The sequence below is a fragment of the Pelodiscus sinensis genome, chromosome 28 (assembly GCF_049634645.1).
Source record: "Pelodiscus sinensis isolate JC-2024 chromosome 28, ASM4963464v1, whole genome shotgun sequence".
Classification (NCBI taxonomy): Eukaryota; Metazoa; Chordata; order Testudines; family Trionychidae; genus Pelodiscus; species Pelodiscus sinensis.
Window position 1 is genome coordinate 15,290,683 of NC_134738.1, and position 19,495 is coordinate 15,310,177.

Sequence of the window (19,495 nt, forward strand, 5' to 3'; positions counted from 1 at the left end):
GAAGAAGTTTTTTCAGAGGATCTCTTCCGGAAAAGCTTCTTCCAAAAGAAGCCTGCAATCTAGACATAGCCTGAGAGAGACTTTCAGCACCAACAGGCTGGACAGCAGCTCGCCAGGAGGCGAACTCCACCATGAGAAGTCAGCTCCAGGGCATTACTACACCTCCCTTTTCCTTTCCTCCCTCGCCACCATGGGCATTTGCTTTGCTCTCTGTTATCAGTGATTATTATTTATGTGGCTTTCCAAGTGCGTGATCAGTTAGGCCTCCGATGTAATCCAGGCCATAGTATTTCACCTTGTGATTCCTGCGGGTGGTTACATCTACACTAGGAAATTATTTCAAAATAACTACATTTGAAATAATAGCTCTCAGAAATAAGCTTATTCCCCAAGGAAACAGATTTCAAAATAACAGGCTTGCTAGTGTGGATTCTCCGCTTATTATTTTGAAATAAGGGGGGTTATTTGGAAACCACGTCTTAGAGACTAACAAATATTTTAGATCGTGAGCTCTCTTGGGTAAAACCCACTTCATCAGATGAGTTGGAGTGGAAACTACGGAAGCCAGAGTATATATAATAGCAAAAGCAGTTCCCTGTCAATTGTAGGACCAGTGTTAACAATGCTACTTGAGTCAGGCTGGATGTGTCCCATTCTCCTTTGATGTCTCAGGCTCATTCAGTCACAGAGCTCATCCTTCTCCTTTGGAAGATACTGTAACACTTTGAGAAAAGATTCATATTCCTTTTGGAGATTCCCGAGAGGTTGTGAAGGCAGGTGATATGGGCACAGGGCCAGGCGCCAAGGATAGCAGACTTCTCCACGGTCGGTCAATGAATCATTGTGTGATCCATCCCTGAACAGGCCATTTTGCCTCCCTGTGCCTCACTTTTTCCTTCTGCAACATAGGGTAGTTTTTCACAGGGATACTGTGATGGTCAAGGCCTTTGTCCCCCTCAAAGCATTGTGAATTTTGCCATTGACTTCAATGAGAGCCCCAACGTCTGTGCAGTGCTTTGAAGATAAAAGTTACTTTAGAAGTAGTAATTACATTGCAAGGGACTGGCTAGTGCATCTGTGAACCACTTCCCTCTAATAGATTATCTGAAATAAATATTACCTGTGTTTAAAATAGTCCCTAGAGGTCTCAAATCAAGGATCAAAGCCCCATTGTGGGATATGGACAGACAGACATACAACTTCTGTATTGTATTTAAGCTTTAGTTTAAGGACAGGTTCAACTGGAATGGGTGGAGGCAAGGCAAACTAAGGAAGGACAAGGTAATACAGACTGAACCTCTCTAGTCCGGCACTGTCTGCTCCGACAACATCCGTGGTCCAGCATTCTGTCAGTGAGCCGGATGTTCACTTGTCAGGTGTGGCCAAGTATCCCGCAGTCCCTAAAGTTTGTTTATAGCCACCAGTCCTGGCTCTCCATGTTCTGTGCTGTTATTTAGCTCCAATTTACCCCTCAATGAAATTTACCCCTACGAACCCAATAAGCAGCAGAGTTGTTGGTAATGCTGCTAGACAACATGGAACCCATGGATCGGCATGGTCAAGTTCCGAGGGTGCCGGACTAGAGAGGTTCTACCTGTAGTGATGACCGTGCATTTTAATGAAGACAAAATAAGCAGATTGTTGCAATAATCTCCACTCACCAGCTGCCCGGCCAATGCCCGCTGGCTTTTCGGCAGAATAGCTTCTCTACCAAGGTACGTAGATTCCTGCCTCTCCCAAAGGGTTAGATATGTGAGGAGCTCTGTACACACAGGCTGGAGCATGTGTGCAGCATCTCCGTGGTGATGGTCCCTAGGTTACTAGCAGTGATTCTCACGTGCCTTTTACTGTAGGCATCTCAGAGACGCAGTCTGTGCTAGACTAGTCAGTTATACAGCAGTACATAAGAACATAAGAACGGCCGTACTGGTTAATAGCCTTTTATGGACCTAACCTCCATGAAATTATCTGGCTTCTCTTTAAACTCTATTATAGTCCTAGCCTTCACAGCCTCCTCTGGCAAGGAGTTCCACAGGTTGACTACATGCTGTGTGAATCCTCCTCTGCTTCCGCAAAGGAGAAACACCTCTCTCCTGGCATGTGTGCATCATGCCACCTCTGACCACACCGGCCTAGTGAAAGCAGCAAGTCTGCCCGCGGAGACCAGCCCCGAGTTCTAGCCTGCTGCTGGGAAATTGAACGGCCCAGGTACACGCAGTTGCTGGGTAGTTATGGCAAGGTCGTGTTTTTCTGTGTTCCTGGACATGGCTTCGTTTGGCTTGATACCTGCAGGGGTGCAGCCGGGCACCGATATCTGTGAAATAGGCACAAAGACTCCTCCTGCCAGGCGGCCTATTTGGGTTCTTGTCCATGGCTGGGACTCCTGTCCATTACGGCACCACAAATAATGAGTACCAGCATTTCATCCACCTGCTATGAGTGGGGCTGATGGTGCCAAGTTCCGCTAGGGGCTGATTACCCCGGCCAGAGGGAGCAGAGTCCGAATGCATTCATTGGGAGCTGCACTGGGTTACTCAGCCTCGAGCCTCCCTTGGAATCGTCTGCATCTGACTGCGTGTTCTCACTGGGCGTGGGGTTCACCTTTTAACTTCTTCATTCTCCCTGGTAATTGAAATGACCCTGGTCGCCTCCTTTGGCAGTGGGCCCGGCATCCCCCTCCATTCTGCTCCAAGGTGGAGGGGCAGAGAGAGGCCATCAGCCACCGGTGCATTGTCACAGCGGTAGCACATGCCACGAGGGCGCAGCAATGCAGCCAGGCCTGGGATCTGCTGTGGGGCAGCCGCCAGACGTGGTAGCCTGGGGCGGTCACAGCCCAGCAGTATGTCGCCAGCATCACGATGGTGGGATGCTGTGGCGGGGCCCTGTGGGTTCCCCGCACCGTGGCAGGGTGGGAAGGTCACTGCGCTGCCGTGAGTGATGTCACGCCACAGCCCTGTGATGTCACAGCACTGCCGTGGGTGATGTCACGGGACAGCTCTGTGATGTCACGCCACAGCCCTGTGATGTCACAGCACTGCCGTGGGTGATGTCACGGGACAGCTCTGTGATGTCACGGCACTGCCATAGGTGATGTCATGGCACAGCCCTGTGATGTCATGGCAAGGCCCTGTGATGTCACAGCGCTGCCGTGGGTGATGTCACGGCACTGCTGTGGTTGATGTCATAGCATGGCCCTGTGATGTCATAGCATGGCCCTGTGATGTCACGGGGGCCACAGCGAGGGCGGTCCCAGAATGGCTGGAGCGGCCGTGACGGGGTGATGTCACTGCTCCGCGGGACCCAGCGGGTTCACGGTGGGCCCCACCGCTGGCATCGCCCTTTTACGGAGGGAGCGGGAAATCTCGCGAGACACCGGGCGAGAGTTTGGCGCGACTGCGCGGGAGGAAGATGGCGGCGGCGGCGGGAGCAGCGGCGGCGCCGGAGCCGGAGCCCGCCCCGGAGGAGGGGGGGGGAGGCTGCCGCGGGGGCGGGGGCGGGGGACCCTCCGGGGCCTCCCGAGCAGGGCGCCGGGGACTCGGAGACCGGGTGAGTCCGCGGGAGCGAGGCCCCCCCATTGGAGAGCGGGCCCCCCCCATCGGAACGCGCGGGGGGGGGGGGAGAGCGGGCCCCCCCCATTGGAACGCGCGGGGGGAGAGCGGGCCCCCCCATTGGAACGCGCGGGGGGAGAGCGGGCCCCCCCATTGGAACGCGCGGGGGGGGAGAGCGGCCCCCCCCATTGGAACGCGCGGGGGGGGGAGAGCGGGCCCCCCCCATTGGAACGCGCGGGGGGGGGGGAGAGCGGGCCCCCCCCCATTGGAACGCGCGGGGGGAGAGCGGCCCCCCCCATTGGAACGCGCGGGGGGGGAGAGCTGGCCCCCCCCATTGGAGAGCGCGGGGGGAGAGCGGCCCCCCCCATTGGAACGCGCGGGGGGGGGAGAGCGGGCCCCCCCCATTGGAACGCGCGGGGGGGGGAGAGCGGGCCCCCCCATTGGAACGCGCGGGGGGGGGGGAGAGCGGGCCCCCCCCCATTGGAACGCGCGGGGGGGGGAGAGCGGGCCCCCCCCATTGGAACGCGCGGGGGGGGGGAGAGCGGGCCCCCCCCATCGGAACGCGCGGGGGGGAGAGCGGGCCCCCCCATTGGAACGCGCGGGGGGGGAGAGCGGGCCCCCCCCATTGGAACGCGCGGGGGGGAGAGCGGGCCCCCCCATTGGAGAGCGCGGGGGGAGAGCGGGCCCCCCCATTGGAACGCGCGGGGGGGAGAGCGGGCCCCCCCATTGGAGAGCGCGGGGGGAGAGCGGGCCCCCCCATTGGAGAGCGCGGGGGGAGAGCGGGCCCCCCCATTGGAACGCGCGGGGGGGGGAGAGCGGGCCCCCCCCATTGGAACGCGCGGGGGGGGGAGAGCGGGCCCCCCCCATTGGAACGCGCGGGGGGGGAGAGCGGGCCCCCCCATTGGAGAGCGCGGGGGGGAGAGCGGCCCCCCCCATTGGAACGCGCGGGGGGGGAGAGAGCGGCCCCCCCCATTGGAGAGCGCGGGGGGGAGAGCGGCCCCCCCATTGGAACGCGTGGGGGGGAGAGCGGGCCCCCCCATTGGAGAGCGCGGGGGGGGGAGAGCGGGCCCCCCCATTGGAGAGCGCGGGGGGGGAGAGAGCGGGCCCCCCCATTGGAGAGCGCGGGGGGGGAGAGAGCGGGCCCCCCCATTGGAGAGCGCGGGGGGGGAGAGAGCGGGCCCCCCCATTGGAGAGCGCGGGGGGGAGAGAGCGGGCCCCCCCATTGGAGAGCGCGGGGGGGGAGAGAGCGGCCCCCCCATTGGAGAGCGCGGGGGGGGGAGAGAGCGGCCCCCCCATTGGAGAGCGCGGGGGGGAGAGCGGCCCCCCCATTAGAACGCGCGGGGGGGAGAGAGGGCCCCCCCATTGGAGAACGCGCGGGGGGGAGAGAGGGCCCCCCCATTGGAGAACGCGCGGGGAGGGGAGAGCGGGCCCTCCCCATTGGAACGCGCGGGGGGGAGAGCGGGCCCCCCCCATTGGAACGCGAGGGGGGGGAGAGCGGGCCCCCCCCATTGGAACGCGCGGGGGGAGAGCGGGCCCCCCCATTGGAACGCGCGCGGGAGCGGCCCCCCCTTATAGGAACGCACATGGGGGGTTTGTTCCTGCCATGCAGAAGCCCCCCCCAGGTGCCGCCTTCTCACCCTGCTCCGGCCCTTGCAGGGGGGATGCCGCTTTAGCCGATGTCGCCGCCGGGCTGGAGACCGAGTCCCCCAACGGGAAGGATGCCCTAGTACGTGAGTGCCGCCGGTGGGTCTGTGCGGGCGGGGGCAGCTCCGGGGGTGCCCTGGCTATGGGCGGGGAGGCCCTTGTGTCCTGTGCCGCAGCTGGCACAGCTCCGGTGCCTGGCAGGAGCCCTGCGGCACTGCCGCAAGACGAAGCGGGCTAGCAGGCACCTTGCTCTGGCTCTGCCTTCCTGTTGGGCTGCCTGGCGGGCTTCTGCTACAAAGCCTGCGTATGCCATGTGTCGGACCATGCCATGGGGCCCTGGCTGCCCTTCCTCATGCTTACCCCTCAGGAGCTTCATTAATCTCGAGTCCTTTTCATTTTTTCCATCCGTGTGTGGAGTATATTTTGTTACGTGCACCGAGATATGTTACGTGCACCACCAGAAGAGAAACATGCTGCTGGCGTTAATCCAGTCCAGACCTGCTAATGCTACTATGCTTGCAGGAAGGGGCTGGGGACAGTTCTGAAGTCTTGGACACTCAGACAGGCTCGGTGGATGAAGAGAATGGGCGACAGCTTGGAGAGATAGAGCTGCAGTGTGGGATTTGTACAAAGTGGTTCACAGCGGACACCTTTGGCATTGATACAACGTATGTAATAATTCTCTCAACGTATGTAATAATGCTGCATATAATCTGTCTAGATACTTATGATCCTCCGGTACCATAATATTTGTGTGTCTTCCAAAATTTACTCTAAATTCTAATGAACTTCTCTGAAAAATGGCTGGTTTGTTTAAAAAACAAACTCCAACCCGGGAACAGTATTCCTGCTTGCAGAACACTTCTGATTCCAGCTGAGAGAGGTCGCTGAAGATCAGTTCATTTAGAGCTAAAGTTGCTTAGGGCTGATTTTTTTAATCAGTCCAGTCACTGAAAATCAAGGAAATATGAGAGAGAGAGAGAGAGAGAGAGAGAAAGAGAGAAAGAGAGAAAGAAAGAAAAATATATATCACAGTAGAATCTCAGTTATGATCACCAAAGTTACAAACTGACCAGTCAACCACATGTGTTATTGGGAACAGAAGTACACAGTTAGGCAGCACAGACACCCCCTCAAAAAGCCCAAATACTGTACAGTGTTAAACATAAACTACTACAAAAAGGGAAAGTTGAAAGGTTCAGACCCTAAACTCAGATCAGTACATTTTAAAAAGATGCTGCCTAAGTTTTGTTTTATAAACAAAGGAGGAAGTATTTAGAATGTAAATTCCCTGGGAGAAAGACCTTGTCTTCCTATTTTGTTTGCATAGCATATCGCACTTTGAGCTATGTAAACAATAATAAAACAGTTTTACATAACACAGAGTGTTTATATTTTTCTTACACTTCAATGAAAAAATCTTTGTTTGCAGATAGAGATTTTCCTGACCTATTTGTAGCTTTGGGTTGCTGCATGAGACAATTGTGAAAGTGACTTAAAAAAGAGGTTGGGCAGGGGAACACAGAGCTTGCTAGTGTATATTTGCTGACTGAAAAGTGAAAAAGACAGACACTGTATATGGAAAGCAAGTTCATTTTGATATTTGAGAACTTTTAATGTGTGTTAAATAAAAATTGGTTTTACAATGGAATTAGTATTTTATAGGGAGGTTTATAGCTTTCGATGTACCTGAGCTAATCCATGGTTCACCGTGCAAGGTGCCTGAGTGGCTATCAATTTGCCTTAGTGGTCAAATTTCAGGACTGTTTCTCAAACAGAAAAATGGTATTTATGCTGACCCTGAGTTACGTGTGAATATTCATTGAGCGCTTTTTTTTTTTTTTTTTTTTTTTTAATGAAGAGGCAGTTTTCTTTTTTTGGTGTAATAGAAAAGCCGTGTATAGTAACTTCTTGAATGATTTTGCTGTTTCACAGATCATGTCTGCCTTTCATGACCAACTACAGTTTCCATTGCAATGTTTGTCATCATAGCGGGAACACATACTTTCTAAGAAAACAAGCGAGTAAGTATTGTAAAAGCCTGAATTTCTTATCCTCTCTGAATCTTGGTTGGGGATGGAATGGCCCTATCTGACGACTGTCCTATAGCTGGTTAAAATCTTTCAGTGGGTCTGGTAAAGATTTGCAGTGCTGATTGCAACAAAACCTGCTGGGGGATTGACTACTTTAGACATGGAGAATGCCATTGTGAATTTCTTAGGCTGGTAGAATTTTTGCCTTCAACCAGGTTTATTTTTTACAACACAATTCACTGTAGCAGCCCCCTTTTCCAAAACTCAGCATGTTGCAGAGGTGAGACCAACTAATGGAAGTTGATCTAAGTTTAAATCTGCTGTGTTCTTAGTTTTTACCAGCCTTACTATTGTATATAAATACACTTGACCTTCATCAAAGATGTAACTAATTTTGCCATGTTTTTGTTTTGTTTTTAAGATTTGAAGGAAATGTGCCTTAGTGCTCTGGCCAACTTGACATGGCAGTCAAGGACACAAGATGAGCATCCAAAAACTATGTTCTCAAAAGACAAGGTACAGAAGTAATTAGACTGTTACTTCTGACATGACATAAAAAGGGAATTGCCTAGATCCACAAACTCAGGCAGAAATTGACAGTATGATCTGTCAGGCTCACCAGCTCTGACAGATCAATTAAAATGTGTATGATCTGGAGTTGAGAGTTGTTGGCTTAATAAAGTAGTTTCATTTCTTAACTTTTTAACTATTTTAATGACTCACTTTATCATCTTTTTAAATAGGATATTATACCATTTATTGACAAATACTGGGAGTGTATGACAACTAGACAGAGACCTGGAAAAATGACTTGGCCAAATAACATTGTAAAAACAATGGTAAGTAACTAAATGTTTAAATTTGCAGAGGATCTTTGCTAATGATCGAGTTGCTTTTTGATCGACTTATTGGATAATTAGAACTAAACTAGAAAAATAGTTCAGACATGAATACTGTCCCTGAGAGTTCTTACTTTCCTGTCTTCCTTATTTCAGTGCAAAGAAAGGGATGTGTTCTTGGTGAAAGAGCATCCAGACCCAGGTAGTAAAGATCCAGAGGAGGATTACCCAAAGTTTGGGTTACTAGATCAGGTAGGTGATTGAGGCAGGGAGAAAGTTCTCCCCTTTGCAATACGTTCTCATAACTCATGTAATTAAGAGTAGCTGCAGTATCATTAGGCCTTCATATGCAATTGCCAAAGATTGTGGCATCAGGAATACCCATCTTAATAGTGTTCCAGTCACACTGTGGGTACTTGAAACAGAGTCTTGCCTTTAGCAATGGAGACTATCCTGTTTTTCTCATTTCTTTTACTATGACTCTCACTCAAAATGCGTGCAGGAATCTTGCCTCCATTTTTAAAAGTCATGTCCCTCAGCCAGCATGTGTCTAGGATCTAGGAAGGGTTAAAATCTTTACTAACCTTGTGACACAATATCTTAGCGCCAAATAAAAATGGCATGAGCTTGACCCATTGGGTGTTCTGGCTGTGTAGTTTGGGTCCTTTTTAGAAAACTTAAAAAAAAAAAAATCTTCCCAGTGCTCTGAAGATCTTGTGTTATGCTATGCTGCTAAAATTTCAGTAGCACTTCAGCTCTTGGAAAGCCTCAAGAGCAAAAACTTTTTTGCTCAGACTTTGAACTAGGCACATCCTTTCAAAACAGGTTGTACATACTAACCTGCCCATAAATCTGTAGCCGCCTTAAATTGAGTTTTCCTTTTTCAGGACCTTGCTAATATTGGTCCAGCATACGATAACCAGAAGCAGAACAATGCTGTATCTACCAGTGGAAGCTTAAATGGCAAGTTCTTTAATTTTACTCAAGGAAATTCATTGAGTATTTGGGAATATTTCACATTTTCTCAGTCCTACAGTTGAACACATCCTCTATTATATTAACTTTGACATTTATAGCTTAACAAAGATGGAACACTTATTAGCTGGTATGTAGACATGTTATTTCCAGAATGTATTTAGCCATGGTAAATCTCAGTCTGGTAATTTTCTTTAGTGATATAAATTAGTCTTTACCCTCTCACGGAAGTATGTGACAAGCACTCTTTCAGACAGCTGGTTATACCATAGTAGTGCACATGTGCTTGCAAGTTAGCTGTTTTTAAAATTGGTATCTTCACCCAAAACAAATTTTTGCCTTTGTACTTCCCTATCTTACCCCCAAAATGTTGATTTTTTTTCTTCAATTATGACAGAACACTATTGCGCAAACTTCCCATTTTCCACATTCTGAGATTTCAAGAGAACTAGGGACGCTTTATTCTAGTATACATTTCCATGTAATGGTCACTGGCAGATTAGTGTTCTCCCTCTTAGTGGGATGAGGGTACTGGAGGGATAGTGTCTTTGGTCATGTCCATACTGTGAGTTGGAGTGATCGCCTGCTCGTGTATATGTACCCGTGCTAGTTCAAGGTGTGCTTGTGCAAGTATAAATGATAGTGTAGCCTTGGTGAAATAAGCAGTGGCAACACGGTTTAGCGCTCCACCAGGTTCCAGTGGATTTGTATTCCGTATGATTGACCTGTGCCACAACTGCTGCGTCTCATGTTGCCACAGCTGCACAACTATCTGTACCCATGCTAGCTCTCCTTAGGCTCACATGAGGGTGTGCAAGCTGGGAGTCTGTCCCCTAGTTTGTAGTGGGGACGTGGCCTTTGTGAGTAAGGCAAACTCTGTACTGTGTTAGCTAATATACACTAACCACAAGATATCTAGTTAGTGATGGTGTAAACCTTTTCGCAGTTATAAGCATATATGCATGAATTGCTAACCTTGGGTGTGGTTCTAAAAAAAAAAAATTATGCACCCTTCCATCATTGCAGACTTCTGAAGTGTACATTGTCTCCATTTCATGCACTGGTTATGTTTGTCTTTAGTTATTAAAATTTGACAAATACATGCTGCCACTTCTGTCCTTACAGGTGGAGCCTCTTTGGGAGGTGAATATTTACCTTTCAGCTTCTAAAACTTAAGTATTGTTGTGGTTTGGAAAAGCTTTTTGCTCAACTGTCTTAGAAGCTAAAGTGAATTAAAAATCTAAAGTGTGTCCTAAAAATGATTGCAGTAATAGTTAATGACACAGTAATTCCAGTTTTTAATGTTTAGCATTTAGAAGCTTTTAAATTGTCATATTCTGCCTCACATGACTGGTATAAGGTGTCCCTTTCACTGTAATTTGTTCTCTTGTGTAGGATTCTGTTTCAATTTGACACTAAAGTTCAGAATGTAATTACTGGCTTCTGAAGAATTCACTTTTTCGATTTACAAACCTGCTATGACAAACTAAGGTGTTAGATTCAAGCAAGCACAGTTGAGATCAGTCCATGTTTGTGCAGAATATGATATCCCTGAAAGGTCTCAATCCCTTACACTGCAACAGGTATGCTGATAATTTAAAAGCTTGCTACTTTTTTAGTTACAGTACACTATGCGGTTGTGAAGGGTGTTTCCCTGCAGTACAACAAAATCATGTATTCTTTCATTTTTAAGTAGGTAATGCAAGTAAGCCATGTTTTTCCTCAGAGGTACATGGTGTATTTTATCACTTACATACTAAAATATTCAATAGAGATTCAACTAACTTAGTTTATCAAATACATTAAAGAAGTTACACAATAATTTGGCATGATTCTGATGTTAGATGTTCAGTGTTTTGTCCTATCCTATAGTTGGATAAATTGTGTTTGAAGACATTTAATATTAACATGAAATGCCTTGCTATTATTGTTTACATTGCAAACTATATCAAATTTGGAAACACTGCAGAGAAGCACCTTTTATTGCTTCTTCTTTTCCCTATTTTGGTGTATTTCCTTTTATATATTGAACTTTAATGTTAAGTGCTTACAGCTGAAGCAGACGTGTGTCAAAGTGTATTGCAAGCATATTGTAAGTCATTGAGACAACTGATAGTCTGCTTAAAATGGGGAAAAGTTGCCTTTTGGGGGCATACTTCTGCAAAAACATATCTTTTGTTGTCTTGTGTGTTTGGAACTTCCATGAAATTGTGTCAGTATTTGTTCTCAAACTAAATATACAAACCATACCATTTGAAAGGAATGCTATGGGAAAGTAAAGACTTGTAATTCATGTAATAAAACTTGAGTCCTATTAATAGAATGTTATTAATTGACCTTTACATTGATTATTTAAATCAACACGTTTCTCTAAAAACCGATTAGAGACTGTAAATAAATTTTATCTTCTGCTAGAGTAGTTTTCTCTGGTGTCAGTATCAAACCTCTATAAAAGTTGATAGTTTTCTGTTTTAATGAAGCCATTTGCTAGTGTGACTTACATGGAGTTTCCACACTCACGGATTCCCATTGGCACCAGCTGTTACATAAAGTGTTAGCTGATGTAGATTTGTGGTGATTTCTCTCCAAAGGAGGTATTGCAGCAGGAGGTAGTGGCAAAGGAAGAGGAGCAAAACGCAAACAGCAAGACGGAGGGACCACAGGGACCACCAAGAAAACTAGAAGGTAACTAGAAAGATACAGGCTAAGTGAAGTCACTTCACAGTGGCAGATGGACAAACTACAGAAAATATAAGGAACAGTCTTGTATTGACCAGGGTTGTAGGGAAAGGCTTGATGATGGAGTACATGCCTCCCATCTCTGATGCAGTTCTGCACGTGCTATGAGAGGATACAGCCGTGTTAAAAACTTTAAACTCCCACGGTACAAACTAATTAGCATTTTTATATAATCTGTCCTCACACTAAGCTATAGGCCATTATACATAATCAGGGCTCAACAAATAATACAATCTATTCACCCGTGGCGAGTAGATTTCAGCTATGCGCGTGCCGCGAATGAACGGAGCGCACGCGCATTGTGGCTCTTGCGCATGCGCAGTATGGGGCTGGCAAGCGGTTTTCGCTGCCTTTCTTCAAGCCCTGTACATAATTACAGCCGTACTGGGTCTGACCAAAGGTTCATCCAGCCCAGTGTCCTGTCTGCCAACAGTGGCCAATACCAGATGCCCCAGAGGGAGGGAACACAACAGGTAATCCTCACATAATCCCTCCCCTGTCACCCACCTCCAGAGAAACAGAGGTTAGGGGCACCATTCCTACCCAGCCTGGCTAATAGCCATTGAGTGACCTAACCTCCATGAATCTATCTAGCTCTTTTTTGATCCCTGTTAAAGTTCTAGCCTTCACCACATCCTCTGGCAAGGAGTTCCACAGGTTGACTGTACACTGAGTGAAGAAAAACTTCCTTTTGTTTGCTTTAAACCTGCTGCCTATTAATTTCATTTGGTGACCCCAGTTCTTATATTGTGTGAATAAGTAAATAACTTTTCCTTATTCACTTTTTCCATACCAGTCATGATTTTATAGACTTATAACATATCCACCCTTAGTCTCATCTTTTCTAAGAAGTCCAGGTCTTTTTAATCTCTCTTCACATGAGATCCGTTCCAAACCCCTAATCATTTTTGTTGCCCTTTTTCTGAACCTTTTCCAATGCCAAGATATCTTTTTTGAGATGAGGTGATCACATCTGTACACAGTATTCAAGATGTGGGTGTCCCATGGTTTTATATAGAGGCAATAAGATATTTTCTGTCTTATTCTCTATCCCTTTTTTACTGACTCCTAACATTCTATTTGCTTTTTTGACGGCCGCTGTGCACTTAGTGGATGTTTTCAGAGAACTATCCACAATGACTCCAAGATCTCTCTCTTGGTTAGTTGTAGCCAAATTTGTCCCCATCATATTGTGTGTATATATTTGAGATGTTTTCCAATGTGCATTTACTTTACATTTATCAACATTAAATTTCATTTGCCATTTTGTTGCCCAGTCCCTTAGCTTGGGGAGATCTTTTTGAAGCTCTTCACGGTCTGCTTTGGTCTTAACTATCTTGAGCAGTTTATCATCTGCAGTTTTTGCCACCTCACTGTTTACCCCTTTCTCTAGATCTTTTATAAATAAGTTGAATAGGATGGGTCCTAGGACAGACCCTTAGGGGACCCCACTAGTTACCTTTCTCCACTCTGAAAACTTACCATTTATTCCTACCCTTTGTTTCCTGTCTTTTAACCAGTTACCAGTCCACGAAAGGACCTTCCCTCTTATCCCATGACAACTTACTTAAGAGCCTTTGGTGAGGGACCTTGTCAAAGGCTTTCTGGAAATCCTAAGTATACTATATCAACTGGATTCTCCTTGTTGACATGTTTGTTGACCTCCTCAAAGAACTCTAGCAGATTAGTAAGGCAGAATTTCCCTTTACAGAAACCACGTTGACTTCCCCCAACAAGTTATATTCATCCATGTGTCTGACAATTTTATTCTTTACTATAGTTTCAACTAATTTGCCCGGTACGGACGTCAGACTTACTGGTCTGTACTTGCCAGGATCATCTCTAGAGCCCTATTTAAATATTGGTGTGACATTAGCAATCTTCCAGCCATTAGGTATGGAAGCTGATTTAAAGGATAGGTTACAAACCACAGTTAATAGTTCTGCAATTTCCCATTTGGGTTCTTTCAGAACTCTTGGGTGAATGCCATCCTGTCCCAGTGACTTGTTACTGTTAAGTTTATCTATTTGCAGAATTTATACAGTAGAAGTATAAACTTCCTGACTGTGAATATCTGCCCTCCTGTTTTAGTAACCCATAGTGAGCACCTCTTATGTTCGTAGGCCTTGAGTGGGCCTTCTGCTCAGAACCAAATTTCACCCTGAAGGTTTTGACTTTGTAGCAGCCGTAGGGATGAGCTGCTGTAGTCGTTGGCATGTCCTTGTAAAAGGCAGTGAAGGGGAAGTATTTGGTGGATGGCTCTGCTTAGGGAAATGGTTTGGATGTTGTCTAGCCGCTTATGTGGGTGTGGTTCATGGCAAGTGTGGGAACGTCAGTGCTAACGTTTTTCCTTGTGCCTCTTCCAGTGACCCCTTGTTTTCTGCTCAGCGCTTGCCACCACATGGCTACCCTCTGGAACACCCCTTTAATAAAGATGGATATCGTTACATTTTGGCTGAGCCTGACCCCCATGCGCCTGACCCTGAGAAACTAGAACTAGATTGCTGGGCAGGAAAGCCAATTCCTGGAGACCTCTACAGAGCCTGCCTCTATGAACGAGTCCTCCTGGCATTGCATGACCGAGGTAAGCCAAGCAGCCAGCTCCCCGTATGAGCCATCTTCTCTATAACCTCGCTGTCTGTCAGTAAAGCTTCAAAACACCCTTGTGCTAGGAAAGGTGGTGAGTCTCGCAACCCTGGATTGGTTCACTCACCCACTTGCTAATCACCTCTTTTTAACTACTGTAGCACCTCAGCTAAAGATCTCCGATGACAGACTGACCATTATTGGCGAGAAAGGGTACTCCATGGTACGAGCCTCCCATGGCGTGCGGAAGGGAGAGTGGTACTTTGAGATATCTGTGGATGAGATGCCACCAGACACAGCAGCCAGACTTGGCTGGTCACAACCACTAGGTAAAGTAATTGCTGAAGATTCCTTAGCAGTAAAAGCTTCCTGCTCTTGCTTTCATTTTCTGCATTTTAAGTAGCTCAGACCCCTGAGCAATAAGCCACAGAACCAACGACAAAGAGGAAATGCAAGTGGAGTTGTTGTGGAAATGCTAGAACTCTTTACAGGTGTTGTTCGATGTGATTGGAGCAGGACTGCTGCAGACCCTTTGGAGTATTGTGTAGTGAGTCGGTTCCTGGGTTACTGCAGGAGGACAGATTAGTCCCGCAAACTCCTGGCTTTGCTGTTGCTTGCTGGGCCTCGCTAATCACTGTAAGGTTTATTGCCTCTTTCTAGCCCCGTTCAACACTGCATGCCCTAGAGCCCACATCAGTGTCTCACGCATTTTTACAAAGTAAATATTTTCAGTGTGGTTTGTAAAACCAAGCACTGAAACATACGTAGCCTGGATGGAAGAATTCCCGTTTCATGTACGATTAGATGTTAATGTTTGTTAAACCTGGCAGCTTCTAGAAACAGTACGTTCATGCAAGAAAAGGGTCTGGTGCTTCCAGGGCTGACTTCTGGTTTTCCACAGGGAACCTTCAGGCTCCCTTAGGCTATGACAAGTTCAGTTACTCCTGGCGCAGCAAGAAGGGAACAAAGTTTCATCAGTCCATAGGCAAACACTATTCAGCTGGCTATGGGCAAGGAGACGTACTGGGGTTTTATATCAGTCTTCCTGAAGATACAGAGACTGCTAAGTCCCTGCCTGATACCTACAAAGATAAGGTAAGCTCGATCCCCTGGGCTGTGCCTAGAGATTCTCAAGGTTTGGTTTTGTGTGTTAACTATAAAAGACCCTGGCCATGCTAACCAGGTCCTGACACTTGAATGTGCAGTATCCCAGAGTGGAAACTGGGCTTCTCCAAATTTCAATCTTGAAGCTGTCCGGGCTCTGTGGTGGTCCTCTGAATGGGAGGCAAATAATGTGTCAACTCTTACCACTGACTAAGGAAATAGCATGGTGAGAAGGTCTAGAGCACTAGTCTTAAAAGCCCCAAATGCCTCACGTAAACAGTGGTCTTTACCTGAACTCAGAGGCTACTGGTGAGGATCAGATGAGGGAGGGAGCATCAGCCGGACTACCTTCTGGCTATTGAATTAGGCACATCCGTATCCTGGTTCCATGAACTTGGGTAGGAGATTCTGACACAAGTCCAACGTGCCAACCTACAGAAATGCTGCACCTGTGATTAGTGCAGCTTTCTGATCCCATACTTAGGGTATTCGCGCCTCATTGGTGAACTGACATTTGCTATATCTGGGTCTGCAGTAGTCAGAAGCTTGTGAGCTAACCAGCCCTATCTGCCGCTAGCCATAATATTACTAAAAATAATGGTGTGACTCTTGCAGCCTGGCTCTGTTGCTTACCTTTCTAGGCTTTGATCAAGTTCAAAAGTTACTTGTATTTTGAAGAGAAGGACTTTGTGGATAAAGCGGAGAAGAGCCTAAAGCAAACTCCTGGAAGCCAAGTAAGTTGGATTTTGGGAATAGGGTGGAAACTTGAGACGAGCCCTTAGAAATCCACAAAGCACTGTAAGGAACTACCAGCCTATCAGACAAGTTCACCATACATTCCTTTATAGATTTTTTTTTTTCACTTAAGATTCTTGGTGTTCATTTACTTGAATCTTATTTGACACTTTGACAAGGATGTGAAGTTGAATGGTCTCTGTTGCGCTTATATAGACTTGAATAAGCAAGTAATGCAGCTGGGTTTCACCTCTTTGACTGACTTAAAATAAATCACTTCAGCTAGTTTTGTTTGGTGGAATGCAAGACCTCACAAATGCACTAGGCATCTTGCAGAATGAAGCATGTCTCGTGGTAAATAAAGCCTACAGTCGTAAGAGAACCAGCTGGGGGGAGGGAAGAGAAGAGAAGAAGGTGGCTACAAGTGATTGAGGGTTAGTCAGTGAAGCATGAACGCCTCTTGATTCACTGACTGTTTGTTTTGCAGATCATCTTCTATAAAAATGGTGTCAGTCAAGGAGTTGCCTTTAAAGACATTTTTGAAGGTGTTTATTTCCCTGCCATTTCGTTATATAAGGGCTGCACGGTAGGTACATGCCGAGACAGAGGTGCCCAGATTTGAAAGGGGATGCAAAATGGATGATTTGTGTGTGAGAGGCCCAGTCATGGAGCAGCAGACCCTCATTGCATTAGGCGAGGTGCAAATACAGCAGAAAGTTGGTCCCTGCCAGCGTTGGGGAGGAGTCAGAGCTAAGATTATTCCAATGATACGGGCCCAGGGACTTTCAGAGCACATGTGCAATAGCTTATCTGCCTGCTCTGGGCTGCAAGGGGAGACACAGAGAACAACTGCAAGTGGAGTCTCTTAACTTCGCCTGTGTCACGTCTCCATAAAGCTGAGGCAAAGCTGTGGTGGTAGAGATCTCTCTATGCCACCTACAGCCTGTCAGATGCTGAGCAGGTGATTGCCTTTGCTTCATGTGTGCACGTCCATCTGATAAGTCTGTCTGCCTCCCTTTCACAGGTTTCAGTAAACTTTGGACCCTACTTCAAATATCCTCCGAGAGACATCACTTACCGCCCCGTAAGTACTAGTTCATAACTACGTAATCTGCTTTCTCGTGCTGTTAATATGGCACAGTCTTTAAATTCAGCTCTTGTGCCTCCGTTCTGTCTACAAGAGTTCAGAGTTATGAATGGATCACTTCAGTTGTCACCTGGTTCTCTTTTAGAGGGGAGAAGGGGAGTCCAATCTAACAGTATAAGGTGGCATTAAAAGTAGCTGTGTTTCTGCTGACTTACCAAGGTATGGAGTTGAGCCATATTTTGTGTGAAGGGGAAAAACAGGCTGGGTTTTAATGGTCTAAAAGCACAATCTTAGCTTGAGCTCCCTGATATGTCCTGCCGACTATCGCCCTGTAGTATATATGTGCAGTCAGACTATTTTTCTAGCCCATGATGTGCTTGAAGTTCCTAAAACAAGGCATTCTTCGCGGATGCATTTATTGGAATTAAAATTAGGGAAAAAATCTAAAATCTTTCCCATTACTCTGTACAGCAGATGCCTGCTTCTGACCGAGCATGTTAGAAAAATTCAAAGAGGTATCAGACATTGGCTAGCATGAGTTAGCTCCTGGACTATGAGTTAGCTCCTGGACTATATCTTTCCAAAAACATGCTTTGGGGAAAACATGGTTTGGGGACACAGCCCCTTACTACACCTAGACTAGATTGATAATAGGAATTGTCAGGCTGGACCAGCTGTCTTCAAATGTTAAGGTTGCATCTAAAAGTGGATGATGGCAGGGGGGAGCCTTTTACCTCTGAAGCATCACCTGAGTGACGTCTAGACAGGTCTAGAGTCCTTGTCGGTCCCATCTGTGGAAGTGTGAGTCGAGTCACAAACGGAAGCTACTGCATTAGGTGTACCACAGGCTTTCCTTTGTCCGCCAGCTCCCAGCGTTGCCACGAGCAGACGCCAGCCTTATCAGGGGAGGGATTTAAGTGCTTTTTCCAGGAAGTCTTCAGAAATTCCTTAGACCAGTTCCTTCACAGGTATTGAGAGGAGAGATCAGGGTGGGTGAAAGGCTCTGTGTTTGTGCATTTCATTGCTGAGTACAGTGCTTTGGTAGCTTCAGGACTATTGCCATTTCCATAGGGTATGCTCTAGGCAGTTTTCTCACTGCTATATATAACTGAAGACTTCTGTGGCAGGAGTAAGGCATTTTTATACTGAAGTTAACCCATTTCCTTTTGGAGAAGGGATAGAAAACAGCCCAGTGCTAAGCTGTGCTCTGCACCGCCAGTGACCTCTTCTCCTTGCCGACAGATGAGCCACATGGGCTGGGGTGCTGTTGTGGAGCACACGTTGGCGGACGTCCTGTATCACGTGGAGACAGAAGTTGACGGGCGGCGAAGCCCGCCCTGGGAGCCCTAGGCGAGATGCTTTGTATACGGATTTTATACACTGGACACACGAGCTATTTCTAGGGAATTGCAACATCCAGTTTCTGAACATCACTACTTTGTAAAGGATGAGCCAGTCTCAGCTCCTACCGATCTGGCAGGTATTTAAAGATGGTTGAGGGCTGGGTTATTGGCAGAGGGAGGTGTGTATTATATTTTAAAATGCCAACCTTCTCCACAAGGTCATGGCCTTCTCACTGAAGTGCTGTTACATGTACTGTGCTACTCATTGGTATCTTCCGGAGTTTTCAGCTGACTGTGCTTCTAACACGTGGTCGGTGTGAGTATTTGATTATCACGACTTCTCATTTACTATCCAGTTACTCTGAGGAGCAGACAGCAGCCGTACAGCCCTGTATCATCACACGTGTCAACTGCTCAGTTGATGCCAAATACCTTAACACAGTGTAGTGTCAACAGCTGTGTTGTAAGATTTTTAAAAAACTTGTAAACCGCTTCCGTACAAAGGGATCTTGCTGTACCAGAACTGTAAAACTGAAGTTAGGGAGGAGAGTCTGATTGTGGTTTTTATATTAACTGGCAACCAGTTTAAAATAAAACCTTTCCCTCGTCTCTTCTTTTGTGTGTTTTGTGGCCAAAGGCAAAACAGCCTTGATCTGGTACACTACCTGCACTGCTCTGGCTAGGAGGTTTGGGATGTGCCTTTTGCTTGACCCCATTCACCAGTCAGTGTGGGAAACAGTGCAGCATCCTTACCTTAAGGCTAAGCCACATCCTGCATGAGAGAGAGTCACAAGGCACTTCACCTTAGTCCCAAGAGCTGGGCAGCTGGGTGTACATGCATACAGCAGGGGCTAGTCACTGG

General features: G+C 47.2%; 1 protein-coding gene across 2 annotated transcripts; it reads left to right on the plus strand.

Annotated features, from left to right (window-relative positions):
• The first annotated feature begins 3,403 nt into the window (after positions 1 to 3,403).
• Positions 3,404 to 19,242, plus strand: ASH2L (ASH2 like, histone lysine methyltransferase complex subunit). 2 transcript variants are annotated; one of them, XM_075910637.1, is made up of 17 exons: positions 3,404 to 3,546; positions 5,205 to 5,274; positions 5,715 to 5,860; positions 7,128 to 7,216; positions 7,647 to 7,741; positions 7,969 to 8,064; positions 8,221 to 8,316; positions 8,952 to 9,027; positions 10,165 to 10,182; positions 11,631 to 11,724; positions 14,145 to 14,362; positions 14,526 to 14,693; positions 15,266 to 15,459; positions 16,110 to 16,202; positions 16,691 to 16,789; positions 17,228 to 17,287; positions 18,533 to 19,242. In XM_075910637.1, the coding sequence occupies exons 4-17, from the start codon at positions 7,144 to 7,146 to the stop codon at positions 18,638 to 18,640; spliced, it is 1,488 nt and encodes a 495-aa protein (XP_075766752.1). In that variant the 5' UTR covers positions 3,404 to 3,546; positions 5,205 to 5,274; positions 5,715 to 5,860; positions 7,128 to 7,143; the 3' UTR covers positions 18,641 to 19,242. The 2 variants fall into 2 exon arrangements, with proteins under 2 accessions (XP_075766752.1, XP_075766753.1); XM_075910638.1 differs by lacking the exon at positions 10,165 to 10,182.
• The last annotated feature ends 253 nt before the right edge of the window (positions 19,243 to 19,495 follow it).